Below are 18,623 nucleotides of genomic sequence, written 5' to 3' on the forward strand. Positions count from 1 at the left end.
GTAAAATTAAAACAGTCCCAAATTAAAATATTAATAAGTCTCAAATTCCTAATGGGAAAATCATATATTGTCTGGCATCCAAAGAAGGATGGAGGCAGCTTTTCTAGGAGAAAACATAACAGTATCCAAAACATCTTCACTTATCAACTGTTCTAGCACTTCAAACAATTAAAGTACCTAGAGCCTCAAATTACAATTTCCTTCTGACCCAGGGTCATTAGAAATACATCTTCAGGGATTATTTAATGTGTATATATGTTTTGTATTAAGTTGTGGGATGCATTGAGCACCTTGGAATTCTGTACTAAACTTAGTCAGGGAGATTATCTTCTGATATTTCCCTGCTGACCAGCAAAAGCATCTTTATTTTACCTGATTTTTTGACTGAATTTAAGCTATGCTAGGTGTTTCAGATACTTTTATGGTGCTGAAAATTATATAAGAATTGTTTTTAGCTGCAAATTAATTATTTTCATTTTTTTCGTCTGCCACATTCAGTGCTGTTGGCAGAAAGTTCAATAATAAATCGCATAAGTAAATACAATTCGTGGACATTTAGGATAGGGCATACATTTTAGAATTTAAATCCTAAGGTTTCAAAATTAAATCTTTGAAATTGGCTTCTTTGCCATTCCTTCTTGATTAAACAAAACATAAGATGTCCAAAGATTACCATATTGATTAATTGAATGATATAGACATGATGTTTAGAGCAGTACCAGATTAAATAAGCAGGGTCTGGCTTGCCAGTTCTTCTTCAAGAATAGATTTATATGCATTAAATATTATTATTTTTGTATATAGGAGCACTTGAACTTCTATCATCTTTTCGGTTAGAATTGGGTCATTGTAACACACGTATTTAAAAAAAATCATGACTTATCGTAGAAAGTAGTGGAACATTTGAAAGACTTAATAGTTGGATGAACAATATTCACTTAAGACAAAGAAAAGTGATACACAAAGGGGAATCGTGTATAAAATTGTCTTAGACAACTGAATTATTTATTCATTAGTTTTTTTCCCCCATTTTCTACTAGTACATCTGCTATATTTGCTGAGTGTTTGCCATGGAGAATATGTATGGAGGAACACCACTGAGTAGAGAATAGCCCACTAATCAGAGAGATATTTTCATGGCCCATTGTCATTTAGTTATCTTCATGGAATTACTACTCTTCTATTTGCAAATGGTTCTCATTAACTTCAAAATTAAAAAGCCATCTGTATGTATTTTGCAGAATGAAATTTCAAAGGTAGCAATGTTTCTCGAGAGAACTATTTCTGAATAGATGGAGTTAGGCTAAACTCAGTTCATCTCTAGCCAGCGCACCGGGGCAAGGAAAATGTTTAGTAGTACGTAACAACAATCCTTCTGAAAACGGAATAATTTTGTTTGATCAGAACCAATGTTATTTTACTCCTCAGTAAATAATATAAATTTGCTATGCCTGAAAACTATTTCTAATTATAGGTTGGTCCTCAAGTTACAAAGGCACTTGAGACTGGAATTTCTGTTGCTAAGCAATGCAGTTGTAATCCATGACAACATCACTTAGCAATGGCAATCTCTGCAGACCTGATAGTTCTTTTTAACCCAAAGAGCATGGTCGCTAAGTGAGGAAACTTCCTGCCAGCTCTATACAACCAAAATCAGTAGGGAAGCTGCCAGGAAATTTTAAGTCATAGGCTGGCAGACTTCCAAGTGCATGAGAATTACATCAGATCCATCATGTGCTCTTGCTTGTGCTTCAGGCCCATGATAATTTGAAACAAGGTCACGGAAGTCATCAAATGCAAAACTGCCTCAAAGCCCACTCTTATAAAAGAAAGATGAAAGGTACAAAAGCAACCTACCATATTGAGCACCAATCTCATATTAGCATCAAGCAGCTTGAACAGGAATATATTTGTGCTGGAAGGGCAATGTGACAGGTTTACCATCGTTAATTGAGGACTATCTATGTTGGTTTTTATTCTTACCACTGTAATTTGATAGATTTCCATATTACAAGCAGCAGCTTTTGAGAAACACAATTCCTTATCACCTAAAACATTTTTGTGCATCCTTGGATTGCAGCCATATTGCAGTATGATGTTGCTCCGTAAATGACATTTTCTTCAAAAGATGCAAAACACTGAGCGTCTGGGGTCTCAGTGCAGAAAATGGCCTTTTTTTCGGGAAAACACAATAGTTTCAAGGCAAACAAATCTTATTTAAATAGCTCACAACTTAAAAAGCTATTGGAGCTGAAGGGTAATTGTAATGAAGAGAAAAATAAAGATTAAAAAAAGAATATATTTTGTCATGACAGAACAGAAGAGAATTGCTGTCACCCCAGTCCACTCTTGAAATTAATTAAAGTCTTCCCGAGAAAAGCTAGTTGATCATTAATATGCCTCTAAAGAACTGATGAAGTCATGAACTATTTACTGTAGGGGGGAAAAACACTTGCTATAAGCAAATATTACAAAGAGACCAGCATTTTGATTGTAAGCTGCCTGGAATGAAGCTTTCTAAGCAAGTACTAGCTAGTCATCATTTTCATTCATTTTGAGCCTCTGAATTATTCCTTTTTTCTATATTCTTTCATCTTGTTTCCCACCTATCTAACAGAATATTTTTTCCTCTGGGTGTCATGAAGGATGTTCCTCAATTTTCCCCAACGCTCACACCCGATCCTTCTTTTATCACTATTCACAGGAATATAACATGCAACCATCACTAACTAAAGGATTCCTATTTTCATGTAATCCCTCAACTATATGCATTTTAGCCCTTTCGTTTAGAATTAAACCTACACCTTCATTTTCCAACAGGTATTTATCAACTCCACAAAATTTGACATTTATTTACATCCTTAATGTTTCTCAAAATTTGAGATACGTGTCATATCATTTTTTTAATTACTTTAATTCATGGTGCTTATCATTTACTCCACTTTCATTCAAATTCCCAATCTTTCAAAACTCTATGATTGTCACTAAACGACAGCCGTATTAGTAATAAATTACGAGAAAATGAAAAAAATATGGACGTAATGTCAACACACAAATGCTACTATTTTTGTACTTGTGTACCAACACCATAGCAGCTGACAGTATAGCAGAGTTGGAAGTGACCACAAATGTTATCTAACCCAAATTCCTGTTGAGTAGAGGATTTACAGTGCTAGAACCTCTCCAACAGATGACCATCCAGCCTCAATGTGGAAACTTCTAGCAGAGAATTCATTATGTCATATTGTAGCATCTTCCAGCAGTTGACAGCTGACAGCTCATATAGATAGGAAGTTCCTCCTAATGTTTAACCTGAGCCTCCTTCCTCATACTGTAATTTATTACTGTAGTTCTGCATTGAATGTAGATACACATCATAGTTTGCCACCTTCCCCATTCTGTTGCAGAATCTCATGTCATATGGGCCTATATTAATCTCTGTTGCTTATCATGGTTTTGGATAATCATGGTTGTCATGTAGCACTTTGGAGTAAGACAGAGAAAGAGTAGATTGCAAACTTTAGTTGTAGCTATACCATATGCAGCTTTTCCTGTTCGGTTTTGGTACTTTTTGGACAATAAAAACAGCCAAAGCCTGTTATATCTCAAGCCTGTTCATTATATTTTATCAAAATTAGGATCTGTAATCCAGGGACCAGTTTACAAGCCAAAATATTATCACCTGTAATCATCTATGAGGTATATACAAGTGTTCTGTAACGCACTCAAGATATATGTGGGGATAGATAGGTAGAAAATAAACTATATTAACTGACTGAATTTTAAAACATAAGATATATAATTTGATAATTGCTTTTGATTTAATGCAAACAATTTATAGAAACTAAATTTTTAGCAGCAATTAGTCATGATAACCAAATAAGACTGAAAGTATTTGTGCATTATATTTATGGAACTTAACTGAATGCTAAACTGCTAGGGCAAACATCAAGGAAACTTTTCTTCTTTTTAGTGCATTTTCTGAAAAGTATTGATCTGTTAGAAATATAACAGGAGGGGTATTCTTACTCAGCAAGGTATATTTTATGTGGGTTTAATACATAGGGAATAAAATTAATTCAGGAAAAAATTGTCATACCGAATGCTTAATATAATTAAACCACTGAATCTTTATTGTGGAATAGGCAGAAATCCTAACATACATTTCTTGAGTACCAAATATGTACAAAGAGTGAAGCAGGACGTAAGCTGACACCAAGTTTGGAAAAAAGTGGAACATGACGATAACCTGCAATATGATAGCAATCAATTAATGTACTGTACACAATGAAAAATACACAATAATACATATATAACATAGCTCTGTGGTCTGTGACTTTATATAATTATCATGAAATAGAATCTGAGACGAAAATTTTTGAGTTCTCTCTGCCCACTAATCTAGGCTGCATCTTGTAAAGCCTTAGTTTGAAACTCATTCCTCCAAGAATCGGAAACATCAAAACCAGTACAAAAACTTGGTTCTATCAAAGTTGTATTTTAGTACAAATCCTTATTTGCTCCAGTATAAGAGAAGGATTTGCTCCAATGTAAGAGCATGATTCTCATTCATTTTATACGAAAAACAAAGCAGTGCAATTTCAACTACATCAGTACAGAAGTTTGCACAATTACTTATACTAGCTACAAACTATTATAAAAATGCAGCAATTATAGACAACCTTGGAAGGAGGTTTAATGGTTTCAATGTGTTCTGCAATAAGAAAGGTACTCAGTTTAATCTATGAAAACTTTATGCAGGATTAGAAAAAATCCTTGGGGATTCATGCTAGGCACTATGAGCAATAACTGACTTGATTTAGGGCAAATTTCACTGTTAAGCAAGTCTTCATCCCATGTTACTCATTAAGATCTTTGAACACCCAAAGTTCCTTCTCTTGATCCATAATGGCTTTAAGTACTAAGGAAAGCAGTAAACATACTGCCCCTACAAAGAACCAAGCAACCTTTGGAGACGCAATGTTGACTAGTGATATTATGGGAATCAAAATGAAAATAATCAGCTGCTGGTCATTCAAAAAGACTCTCCAAACAGTGGAGTTCTCAATGTTTTCTAAACTTGGTAGTTTGCTTGCAGACATTTTGTTACCCATTTCAGTGATGATATTACCTAACTGAGTAATGAAATGTCTGTAAGCAAACTATCAAACTTAGAGAGCACCAAGGACTCCACAGTTCAACCCTGAGCTACATTTATTATTCTCCATTGGAATCTCCAAACATTGTATGTACTGTAATGGTCCATAAATGCGTGGTTTGACATTTAAACAGACTTAGTAAGAAAAGATAAGCAGTAAGCAATATGTGGAAGTGTGCATTAACACTCCTGTTATTAAGATAAAGTTTGTAGCTTCCAGACACTGAGAAAGATATCTCATGAACGCTAGCGTGTTGATTTACGTAAAAGGGAAAATTGTACGGCTCATAACTAATATTTGAAAGTTAAAAAAAATGTAAGTCAACCCACCATTCAATCATACAATGTCATAAATTAAGGGAAGAATAGTTATTTGAACAATTCCAGACCAGCAATAATAGAAACAATATTACGATGACTTGTGCGCTATGTCTTATATATTAATCAAAAGAAAAGTTATAACAAAAAATAAAGATTTGAAACACCTTTTTGTACACAAAAACAATCAATGTAATACCTCTATTTATGCTCAAAAGTGGCAACGTATATTGACCAAGGAAATCATTGGAAGCAAGAGAAAACTGATCTTCTACAACAAAACGAAGTAAGGCAAGCTCTGGAACACGAATATGAAATGTGAATGTTTGATTCCACCTAGGACACAAAGCTAAAATAAAAAAAGCAATATAAGACAAACAATAAGCCTTAAAACACTTTATCTTCTGAGTGTTAATCATTATTTCTTCTCACTTCTTTTTTCTGGTTATTCCAAGTGACTACAAGAATAGAAAATTGAATGATTTACCAAACAAGAAATATGTCATTAATTAAGCTTACGCCTTTGGTCATAATGAAATCAAGAGGAATACAATCTCATTTATTCTCTTTAAAAATATGGTGATGTTCACATGAAGATCTCAAAAATTAAATCAAAAATTAATGTCACCTTTGCAATGGCTATTGGCACTGCACTTCTGCTGAAAACCTCTCACAGTTCTAAAACATGCATGCTGTTGATAAGAAAACAAACTGTGTTTAGCATATATTAACAATTTCCATAATTTCCAACCTGTTTTATGGACTGTCCACTGATATATCTTTATTGAAAAGTATACAGCCATGGTACACCTATAACAACTTTTCTAAAGTACAGCAGAAAGGCAGGCTAGTCAAGGTGACATTGAGAAGCCTCAACACACCAAGGATGTTTGTGCTGATGGAAACTCATTGCTTTGCCTCTTGATCAGGGAATTATGTTAAGATGTGCAAAATTCCAAGATTATTAAAGACAGCATGCCATGCTTTCCAAATTCAATGCCATTCAGATGAGTTGAAATTCTGGGAAATTGTAGATTCAAACTATCTGTAAGCTATCAGGCTAAAAAAGGCTGCCTGGCAGAATCAGTATGATCCACTTACCATTGCTCCTCACAACACAAGTCTGTTGTTTTGCCTGGTCTTCTGGAATGCCATAAATTTCTAGTATAACAAGAGGGTCGGCTTTGTTAGTTCTGGAAAGGTTGCTAGGTGGTAACTGATGGCCACTAATAAGCTGCATAGATGCAGGAAAAGAGACCAGTATTAACTAGGACACTAACATTTAACATCATCATCAATAATAATAATAATAATTTAATATTATTACAGGCATTAATATTTTTCCTAAGAAAGTTTCAAAGGCTATCATAAAATATTGCAGGGAGGGGTGGAGTTTATAGCCTCCAGAACAAAAAGTAAAAAACAACATTGCATTAAACTCTACCTTGCTGATTTTTCAAGTGCAATTTATTTACTTTTAATCAATATTTTATTCTCCCAGAATCACAGAAATATCAGTGGCTCACAAAGTAAAACTGTAAAATAGAGTATAAAACACAGACACAGGACAAAAGCTCAAAAGAGAGCATGACCTCAGGCCCCAAAAGCCCTCTAGAAAAGTTCTGCCTTCAGAGTTTTTTGGGGAAAAAGACTGACAGTGTTGGAGACAGATGAATCTCCAATAGGTCATCCTCAAGAAATAATTCCATCACTGAAAACCAACCAGGTGGGCTTTGCCAAAAATTTCTGCTTAAGGTGGGATTGAAAATTGGGCTTTTCAACTTGCAGTTCAGTTTTTTAACTTGTGGTCAAACTGCTACATGCTCTCTCAATCTCTCTCCTGCCAGAATTTATAAAGAAAAATAAGCCAACTTAAGGAAACAATAAAGGGTAAGGGGAAAAAAACCACTCAGTATACATTTGCGCTGTGGGACTTTGTAAAGGCAAAGGCAAAGTTAACAAGGTAACGAGACAGGGCTAAGAGGAACATGTCCTTCCATCTGAATCCTTATGTATCAAACACAGCACCTCACCATCTTAGAAGCCTAGTCATCCATTCATTTTTTATTAGTTGCAATAGTCTGAGGATGAATTAAAGAACTGAAATGGCTTCATACTCATACCTTATTATGAATATACCATACCTTATTATATCATGCCTTATTATGTTCTGGATATGATGAAGTATCATATTTGATCCTACTTCTAACACACAAAATCTGCATCTGATATCAATACATGCAGACTATCCCTAGCAAAAAGGTATAGAAATTCTATCTCTTTATTATTTTCAAGTCAACCAGATTTTTATAATTTGGTTTAATATCTCTAGTTTAGATGCTACCAAGCTTAACTGATGATCTGTTTGGGTCATATATTTATATCCATGCTGCATTATTTTAGCCAAGAGTCATCTTACCCAGCAGCCAACAACATAGCAATCCAATTAATTGTATATACTACTTGTGTCTGCTTAAAATTAAATTTTATTATTTTCAACTGTTTTTATATCTTACAACTGTATGCAGCCTTCCTCATTCTGCCATTTGACAATTATACTGAGATTTGAATTCCCAGAACTCCTAATCATGTGCAGCTTTTGGCTGCAAAATCTGAGAGTTAGAACTCAAGACTTTCGAAATGCCAGGTTGGGGAAGGAACACAAATATTAAATTAAAAATATTTATACAAATAAAGTAACAACTAGCAGTCAGTATACAGAAATAACAAAACAGAACAAATAATCAGTTCAGAACCAGTGAGTCCCTAAGCAAGCACTAAAAATTTTAATCAGCTTCTAAAATTTGATATTATGTGAAACCATCCCTATCTTATTATGGCTCATTTTTAAATGTGAACATTGAAATCATTTTATAGTTCAGAAACATGCTATCATGTACTATCATAAAACTCTCTGAAGAAGACAGTACGTATATGGAACATAAATGATACGAGGATCATGCTGGAACAATAACACCAGCAAAACTTTGAGCTCCAGTTCCTTTAATTACTTGTCAAGAATTCAGGCAGAAAACCCAGAAAGCTGCAGTAAGAAGCATTTGTAAAAGCAAATCAGCAAAAATAATAATATAATTGTAATGAACTTACTTTAATTGTAAGCGTAATTGGTTGATGGTCTACAGATATATTATATGGAGTAAATGATGTCTGTTTATTTCTCAAGAATTCGGGTTTCAATATATAGCCACAGCCACCATTATCTGAAAATTTCCCAATTTGAAGATCCATTTGTACTCCAGGTGTTTGGAAATTTAAGGCCACTGTATTAAGATGAATATTTACAAAACTTGATTAACTAGAAAATACAGTTTTAAATACTGACTTGTTCTTCAACATTGGTATCACAAATTTATGACTCCAATGATCCAATGAACTGAACGCCTGGTATTGTGTGCACACATACACACACACACACACACACACACAAAGTGATATTCCATTCAAATTCTAATTTTTTTTCCAGATATGGAACATTGGCTACAAACTAATATAACCTCAGGCAGTCCAGAAAAAAAATGAAAATAAAAGAAGTGAAACCAATTCCAGTGCTTGTAATTGCACTATCCATTTTTGCGGAAGAAGTTTCATGTATATTCATTTGCATAATGTATGTTTATGCAAGTTTTGTTTGTTTTGTTTCTATCACTAGGGTTTGACTTTTAATCAGGGGCTCTGGGAACTGCTTTTTAACCGGTTCTATGGTCTATGGTCAGAAAATGTTTGAAAATCTCTATTCTAGTGGCTGAAGCCTTGAAATTAACTAGTTTATCCCTGACTTAGCCCATAAAATCAGAACTATAATTGAAAGAATTCATCTCTTGTACTTTTGTGACTGTATAGCAGGAGATTTTTTCCTGGTGGCTGCTACTTCCTCTCCTCGCATAACATTCTTAAGGTTCATAGCATAGTTTACAGCTCTCACAGCAGTCTCCACTGCTAAATCCTTTCTCAAATTCCAGTTCAATACCTTCATCTTGGATAGTCACAAGATGATAGCCAAGAGACATGAAGGGATAGGGGAACCCTTCAATTTTCTCCTACTCTCGAATGGTTGATATGCTGAACAATCAACCAACCAAGCCATAATTTCAAAGTATATAAAAAACCAAAAGTTTAGCTAGCTGATGGAAAATAAAAACTATAAAAAGTAGTGCATAGAGGGACCAAAGCATTAGGCATGCCACATTTTCATAGTGAATTACGTTGGGTGGAGTTGGCACGTTTGTCAAAGGAACCACAAATCAAGGCCGTTCTGATCTACCTGGCAAGGTCGTCAATGGTCTACAATGCTGAAGCAGCAACATTCCCCTAAAAGACTGAGAACCTTATGATAGCATACATGACACACACCAGTGCTGTGATGTGGTTTATTTTCTGCTGAAAAATGGATTCTTGTCATCACTGATGAGGAGATGGACCTCTGAATTAACAAGCAACCAAAAGCTAGTTAGGTTCTACATGGCTCATAGAATATAGATTGCCTGCAACTGCTCTAAGATAATTGTCTAAAGTATCCAGAGTTACTTGGTGAATGAGTGGGCAGCTAAGTTGAAGGGATAAATGAATAAGCAAGCAAAAAACAACAACAGCCGAACAGACAAATGGAAAATAGCTTCACTCCCTCTTCTTTGTGGCAGCCCCTGAGATACAGGAACAAATTCCTGTAAAGAGATTTAGAGAGGAATTTAAAGACTTTTACAGAAAATATTTATTTTTCTATAATTTTTGAGAAGGCTTTCTATGTCTACATCTATCAGTGTTTTTACCTCTGAGAATGCCACCAGACCTTTCCATAAATAATCTGATAGCTGTCTTTCAGTGGACCAAAAGACTGCTTATGTTCTTATATGAGATTCTTCTAATAATAATAGGTGTTTGCTCATTATGCTTTCTCTGTATACATGTTAAAGAATCAAACGAGATACATTTGCCACTAGACAATTATTAAAGGCAAGAGACGGAAAGAGCACCATCCTTTGCGGTATGTGGTAGGATTCCTTAGAAATCAAATGGGGTATAACAAAAATCTACCAGAATGCTAATATTATGAAGCTCTTATGCTCTACTTGCACATCGGTGTATATATGTAACTATCACCAAAAGGCATCAGTCTTCAATGACTTTGTTTCAAAGAAACTGAACCCCAAATAAGCACTGTAGTCCTAGCCTTGATGCTCAGAAATGAAATGCTCGTGAAATATACTGTATATTGACATATTTTCCTGTATTCTTGAAAAGCACCATTATATCATAACTTGTTGATTCACTTAGATTAGTATTATACCAATAACCATTCAGAAGTCTAAAACAGAAATGTTTTCCAAACCTTCATGAAACTGCTAAATATTAAGTCCAAGTCTTTTTCATGCAAAATATATGCTTTACCATTCCTCCCCCTTACCTAAACCTAACAGCAGAATTAACCAGTTAATTATATCCAGAAATAAATCCGTTAGTCAAAACACAGGTAGTCCTATGAACTTACAACAGTTCATTTAGTGACCGTTCAAAGTTACCACAGCACTAAAAAATGATTTATGACTGCTTTTGACTTATGACTGTCGTAGTATCCCAATGGTCATGTAATCAAATTTCGGACCGTTGGCAACTAACTCATTCTTGTGATGGTTGCAGTGTCCTGAGGTCACATAATCACCTTTTGTGAGCGAAGTCAATGGGGAAGCCAGATTCACTTAATCATATTACTAACTTAACAACTGCAGTGATTCACTTAACAACTGTGGCAAAAAAGGTTGTAAAATAAGGCAAAAGTCACTTAACAAATGTTTTCCTTAGCAACAGAAATTTTGGGCTCATAATCTGCTACAGGCTACTTCCATCATTATTCACATCTACTTTCCTGAATTTAGCAGTGCCTTTTCATTTCTTTATAGTAGTTTGATGAGATATGCAAAAAATAATTGCTACTGCCAAAATGGTGTGTAAGAGAGCGGGGGGGGGGACGGGACGGGAGAAGAGGTGCCAAAATGTTCATAAAAGTAAGTATGATCTTCCAAATCTAATGTGTTTCAACCACATTATATATGCAGTCAATACATCATGAAACTATACTTAGATCTTCGTCTGCCGCAAGGCAGAAGAGGCTACAAAGTGAAGTGAAAAGTGAACTCTATAGAGCCTAGATAGAAGAGGAGAGCTGCAAGAACAAAGGTAAATTCCTTTCTCTGCTCTATACATTTCTAAGAAAAGAATAAATCTGCAAAGAGGAAGGTCAACAGAGTTACTTTAAATATAGAACTCTTGCAACTTCATATAAGAATCTAAGAAATGGACTCTTAAAGCTTAGGATGAAACGAGTAAAGATTAATGGCTGCCTGGAAGTTTCTTCTTAGGCAAAATATCTGCTCTAGTCATGTTCTTTCAGAAGCATAGCGTGACGACTCTAAAGACAAATTGAGAAAGCTATTCTAATTCCTGGTATTACTTACTATATGGAGCTAGATTTTAGTGCAGGAACCCTCCAATAATCTCTAAAGAAAGAGAGGAAGCTCCACACTAGTTGTTGGAAGACCAATCACTCCATTCATACCATAATATCACCATGGGAATCATAGAAAGGAGCTGCCAATATTCCAGCTATTTAGAAAGTTCAGGTGCGCAAAAAGGGAATTGTTATGTCCCAAGCCTTGCAAACGGCTCGGGCGTTTGCAGGCAGTCCCGGGCAGGTGCAAAGCTGCCCGGGACCAGACAGCCTGTCGCCAGTGCCATGCGCATGCGCGGGTGCTGGCGCGGGAAAAGTAACACATTTACCCGGGAGTTGCCTATATAAGAGGCTGCGAGGCGTTTGGGCGAGGCTGAAGCCATCTTCCTGTAAGCTGAACGCTGAATAAAAGAAACTGAGAACTCCAGCTGCTTCTCGTGTCTATTTTCCCGCCACGGACTCAACACTGGCGACGAAGGTGGGATGCCTTGCACTACCTGGAAAGGAAAAAGTGTAAGCTTACCCAAGGAGTCCTGAGCGGCGGAAGAGGAACGGCGTCGACTCGGCAGCTGCCCGCCAATCCGGTGCGCATTCGGGGGTAGGCTGGCTGATAGACCCGTCTCCTGAAGATCCGAAGATGGCGAAAATCGGAAGGCTTTCGGAATTCGACGTCTCACATCCAGAGCGGTGGGAGTCCTACGTATCCAGAATGGAGAACTACTTCAAGGCAAACCAAGTGACGGAAGATAGCTTGAAGGCTGCCACCCTGCTTTGCGTTTGCGGCCAAGACGCCTTCGAAATCGCAGAAAACCTTGCAGCACCTGTCCCAGTAGAGTCTGTAAGCTACGCAGACCTGAAGAAGCTGCTGAAGGAGCACTTCAACCCCAAGGTGTCCGTTATCTCATGGCGCCACACCTTCGAACAGAGGGATCAACGGTCCGGTGAGTCAGCCAAGGAATACATCGCCGCGTTACGGAAGGCCGCCAAGCCCTGCGAGTTCAAGGACCTCGAGGAACGACTGAGGGACCGATTCGTGTGCGGGTTAAGGCATCGAGAGCTACAACGGAGACTTTTCGCTAAGGAAGAATATCCTTCCAGACGCCTTAAGGGAAGTCACCGCAGAAGAAGCAGCAGGTGGCGCCGTCAAGAACATGCGGCCGATCAGAAGCAGTGCAGAGGGTGCGTCCGTGCACCAGGAAGACGTCCAACGAAACTCCGAGGAGGATCCGGACGAGGAAGTCGACCGTCTACACCCCGCGAAGGAAGGAAACCAGAAGGGAAGCTCTTCGGCTCCGCTCAAGTGCATCGGCTGTGGAGGTCGCCACAGGAGAACCGACTGCAAGTTCCGCTCCGCTACCTGCCGGGCATGCGGCAAACTAGGGCACATTGCAGCTGTGTGTCTGGGCCGACGAAAGGCACAACCCCAAGAAGAACGCCTGAAGGGTACCAGACTCCCCAGCCAGAATAGGGTAGGTTTTTGCGCTTCGCGAAGAAGCATCTGTAGGACAGGCACACACAAGCCCATGAAGAAAAAGCTGTCACTCAACGTGAAGCTACAAGGGGTTCCATTATCTATGGAACTAGACACAGGGTCTGCCCTTTCCATCATTTCATTGCATACATTTAGGAAGATTTGTTCCAGTAGTGGAACTAAGGCCAAGTTAAGGCCTTCTGATATTGTATTAACAGATTTTCAGAATTCAAGAGTGTGTGTTAAGGGGGAGGCCACCCTTAATGTGCAATACATGAGTTTTGAAGGTCCACTAGACTTATTAGTAGTAGGGGGTGAACGAACGAGTCTCATAGGACTCGATTGGTTTGAGGCCCTGGGGATACACGTCACAGGACTCAACAGCTTACACTCGACCTACAGGAAGTCTGCAAAGAATTTGCAGATGTTTTCAGCCCCCAGCTGGGCACATTCAAAGGACCACCTGTGTCCTTAAAGCTAGACCCCACTGTCACTCCCATTAGGATTAAAGCAAGAAGGGTCCCTTTTGCTTTAAAAAGTAAGATTGACACTGAATAGACAAACTAATCCAACAGGGAATCCTAGAACCTGTTGATTCCAGCCCGTGGGAGACCCCCATTGTCACGCCTCTAAAGGCAAATGGGGACATTCGCATTTGTGCTGATTACAAATGCACACTCAATAAGGCATTGCAGCAACATGCCTATCCTGTTCCTGTGGCAGTCACATCCTGGCCTCTCTCAAGGGGGGCGTGTTTTTGCAAAGCTTGACCTAGCTCAAGCATATCAACAGCTGCCTGTTGATGATGCTGCTGCTATAGCTCAGACCATTGTGACCCACAGGGGAGCCTTTAAGGTAAAAAGGCTACAGTTTGGAGTGAATGTCGCTCCTGGGATTTTCCAAAGCGTAATGGAAAACACACTACGAGGTATACCAGGGGTCTGCCCCTACTTTGACGATGTCTTGATTGCAGGAGACTCCACACACATTCTAGCTGAAAGGCTTAGGGCTGTCCTGTTAAGATTCAGGAAAGGCTCAGCTCAGAAAAGACAAATGCAAGATTGGGGGCCTTCTACTGAATTTCTGGGATTCAAAATTGATGCTGCGGGATTCATCTGCTGAATCCAAACTAACTGCTATTTTAGAAGCACCCAGGCCAAAGTCTAAGCCGAACTTCAGGCCTTCTTAGGCCTCCTGAATTTCTACAATTCTTTTCTTCCACATAAAGCTAGTGTAGCTGAGCCTCTTCACAGGCTACTAGACAAACAAGCTGTGTGGCTGTGGTCACAAGCACATGAGGCTTGCTTTAAAGAAGTCAAGGCCTTGCTCACTTCTAACAGTGTTCTTGCACATTTCAACGAGTCTCTTCCTGTGTGCATCGCTTGTGATGCGTCCCCCTACGGGGTTGGAGCTGTCCTGAGTCACCTCAGGTCTGATGGAACTCAGGTTCCTATTGCATACTACTCCAGAACACTGTCTTCTGCCGAGCGCAACTACGCTCAGATAGACAGGGAGGCTCTGGCTGTTGTTGCTGGAATTAAAAAATTCCACGATTTTCTATATGGCAGGCATTTCACGGTCTTCACTGACCATAAGCCTCTGCTGGGACTGTTTACCACACGTAAGCAGACTCCCCACATCATTTCCCCTTGAATGCTTAGGTGGTCTATTTTTTTGTCTGCATATGATTTTTCATTACTCCACAAGCCTGGGAAAGAAATGGGCCATGCTGATGGCCTCAGTAGGTTGCCTCTGCCAGTAGTAGAAGCTGACCCCGCGCCAGCTGTCAACATTCTATCAATCCAAGCCTTGCCCGAGCTCCCTCTTAGTGCCAGGGATGTTACCGCTGAAACAGGTACAGATCACACACTTTCACGTGTCCGCTCCTGGGTCCTGTCCGGGTGGCCTGAGCACTGCCCTAGTCCTGAGTTTCAGAGTTCTGGTCCAAAAGGAACGAACTGTCCCTTTCTCAGGGTTGTCTGCTTTGGGGAAACAGAGTTGTCATTCCCACCTCAATGAGGACTAGGGTCTTAGAATGCCTCCACGAGGGTCATCCTGACATTGTTCGTATGAAGGCTCTTGCACGAAGCCCCTTGTGGTGGCCTGTTTAGATAAAGATATTGAGGCTAAGGTACACGCATGCCACCTATGCCAACGATCTCGCCCAGAGATGCCCCAAGCTCCTGTGCATAGATGGAGGAAACACAGTCCCCATGGTCTAGGGTGCACATTGACTACGCTGGGCCCTTTCAGGGCCAGTTCTTCTTGGTCCTTGTTGACAGCCATTCAAAATGGCTTGAGGTTGTACCTGTCTCATTCACCACCACTGCAAAGACTATTCAGGTACTGAGGGGGATTTTTGCTGCACACGGGCTCCCAGATGTCATTGTGTCTGACAACGGCCCTCAATTCCACCTCCTCCCGATTCCAAGCTTTCTTAACGAGGCAAACCTGATATTCGTCAATGCACGTCTGCGCCTTTCAACCCGTCCACCAACGGTATGGCTGAACGCAGGTTCGCATCGCAAGACGGCCTTGAAGAGACATCACCGACGGGGACTGGCATCACGGTTGGCTGACTTTTCTCCTTTCTTATCGCAACACACCCGTCACTTCTACCGGGCTAAGTTCCAGCTGAACTTCGTTGGGGGCGCCAACTTACTACTAGACTGGACCGGTTGCATCCGGACAGACTGCCTTCATCTACCTCACATCCTAGGGCACCTAGACAACTACTTGTGGGTGCCCCGGTTTGGGCTCGCAATTACGGGCCTGGTCATACATGGGTCCCCGCTTCTGTGTCCAGGATCACAGGTCCTCTCTCCTACGAGGTTGCCCTGGACAACGGTCGTGTCCTGCGTCGGCACATCGACCAACTTCGCTCTAGGCGAGACTTTTCTGCTGAGACTCCTGGGTCTTTTCCAGGGGGGGAGGGGGACCCTTTGGAGCAAAGGGAAGGGCAAGAGCTACTGCCCATCTCCACTGAGGGAGCCACAAACGGCCCATCCCAGGGTTCCGCAATTGCTCCAAAAAGAAAGTCATGGAGCTTACCCACACAACAGGCACTCACGCCTACTCCAGCCAGGGAGTCACCCCGGGGGCATACTCACTTTCCACACACATCACACAGCACTCCAGCAACGGAGGATACCCGGGGGCATCCCAACAAATCATTCCCCGCAAGAGAGCTGGCACACAATTCCCAAGGTTGGCCTGACCTTACCCCAAATCCTACAGGGGGTCAAACATACACAGAGCTAGTCGAGGAGCCAAGTCCCGACTACAACACCCCTAGCACAAATCAGGGAACACCTGAGTTTTGGGAAAGTACAGAAACCCACACGAGCCCGAGCACAGAATGGGGTTCAGGGAAGGGACAGCCTCCTGACAGGTCTTGGACTGACCAAGGAGGTTCTACAGAGACGCCCAGCAGTGGCTATCACTTCAAGGGGCCTGAGGGTCTACAGCTAGGTAGGACAACCAGGTCACAAAGCAACAGAAGCCCTGGCCTGACGAGCCCGGTGGGCAAGCAAGCAGGCCAGGCATCGGGGCACAGTCCTTGGAAGACACCAGGGCACAATAGAGAGAACAGGCTCACGCCTCCCTCCAGTCAGGGGAACTTATGCCAGTAACCCAGAGCTAAGAAGGTCACAGAGAGCAAAGAAATCTCCTAAGTACCTAGAAGATTACATAACATTGCTGGCAAGGCAAAAGCCAGTAAACAGTGGGCGCATTGGGGAGCAAATTGTCGTGTAAAATAAATGTTGTATGTTGGTAGTAGTTTTAGCCCGGGGGAAAGGGGTGTTATGTCCCGAGCCTTGCAAACGGCTCGGGCGTTTGCAGGCAGTCCCGGGCAGGTGCAAAGCTGCCCTGGGACCAGACAGGCTGTCGCCAGCGCCGTGCGCATGCGCGGGTGCTGGCGCGGGAAAAGTAACCCATTTACCCGGGAGTTGCCTATATAAGAGGCTGCGAGGCGTTTGGGCGAGGCTGAAGCCATCTTCCTGTAAGCTGAACGCTGAATAAAAGAAACTGAGAACTCCAGCTGCTTCTCGTGTCTATTTTCTCGCCACGGACTCAACAGGAATTTTGTATACAAGACATGTTCAAACTGACTATAGGTCTGTCAACAGTTGTTACAATTTTTTGTTACAACCCAATTCTGGGAGCAGAATTATGCCATTTCTTAGAAGGCAAAACTAAACTCTAAACACTTATATTTCATTTTAGGTGGAACAAGCTAGCAAACTCTCCAGTTTTATCATAGGAGTAATATGATAGCAGTTTTTCAGTATTTGAGGGACTGTCATTGAGAAGAGGAAGTCAACTTATTTTCCAAGGCACCTGAGGGCGGGATAAGAAATAATGGGTGGAAGATCTTTAATGACAGATCCAGCCTAGAACTAAGGAGAAACCTTTGGCAGTGAGAACAATTAATCAGTGGAATTAATCAGTTGTCTCTGGAATTTGTTGATGCTTCCTCACTGGAGGTTTTCAAGAAGAGACTGGACAGCCATTATCAGGAATGGTATAGGATTTCCTGCCATGGGCAGGGGGTTGGACTAGAAGACCTCCAAGGTCCCTTCCAAAACCATTATTCTATGTTCTATATCCACAAATTTGCCCTCTTCCACATGCAGATTTCTTTCCTCCCTCCCTTTTTTGAATTTGTGTTAGTTATAGAAGAATGCTAGAAGTCTCATACTTAGCACTGTTTCATAATAGTGAAATGTAATTTAAATAAATTTAAATTACTATGCAATATGAAGAAAAAATATAAGCAAAAAGTAACAATAATAATCTTAAATCACTTACCCATCTGACACCCAACATTCCAAAATTCCTGAGGATTATAATTAGAAGAATTGGTTCGGATCCCTCTAGGATATATTCTCGTGAGAAATCTGACAGTGTGTTGAACAAATTCATTTGCTATAAAGAGACACATATAAAACTGCATTATTGAAAGGCTTGAAAAATAGCCAGTTTTATAAAACAACTAAAAAATAAACATGTTCAAAACATTTTGATACCTATTAAGAGCAGTTTTAAGAAATAATACTGTGTGAAAATTTTGAATATTGATGATAACCTTCAATCTGTGTCCTTGTACGTCAAGTATTATTTATATTTATAATTATTCCTTCAGTTCCAAAATTAAACATCAATAATGAAATAATCTAAAATCTAAACATAAAGTGACATAATCAACTTAA

At 39.9% G+C, this 18,623-nt stretch overlaps 1 protein-coding gene across 1 annotated transcript; it reads right to left on the minus strand.

The window, feature by feature from the left end:
• Positions 1 to 4,113: 4,113 nt before the first annotated feature.
• On the minus strand, positions 4,114 to 18,339 carry LOC120296829 (1-phosphatidylinositol 4,5-bisphosphate phosphodiesterase zeta-1-like; the record flags this gene model as incomplete). The annotated part of the gene is made up of 5 exons (XM_039318842.1): positions 4,114 to 4,249; positions 5,676 to 5,825; positions 6,578 to 6,710; positions 8,585 to 8,757; positions 18,223 to 18,339. Coding segments are annotated over 5 exons (668 nt in total), but the record flags the coding sequence as incomplete, so codon positions are not given.
• Positions 18,340 to 18,623: the final 284 nt, after the last annotated feature.

The sequence above is a fragment of the Crotalus tigris genome, unplaced genomic scaffold (assembly GCF_016545835.1).
Source record: "Crotalus tigris isolate CLP2741 ecotype Arizona unplaced genomic scaffold, ASM1654583v1 scf7180000021590.295515839:345692, whole genome shotgun sequence".
Classification (NCBI taxonomy): Eukaryota; Metazoa; Chordata; class Lepidosauria; order Squamata; family Viperidae; genus Crotalus; species Crotalus tigris.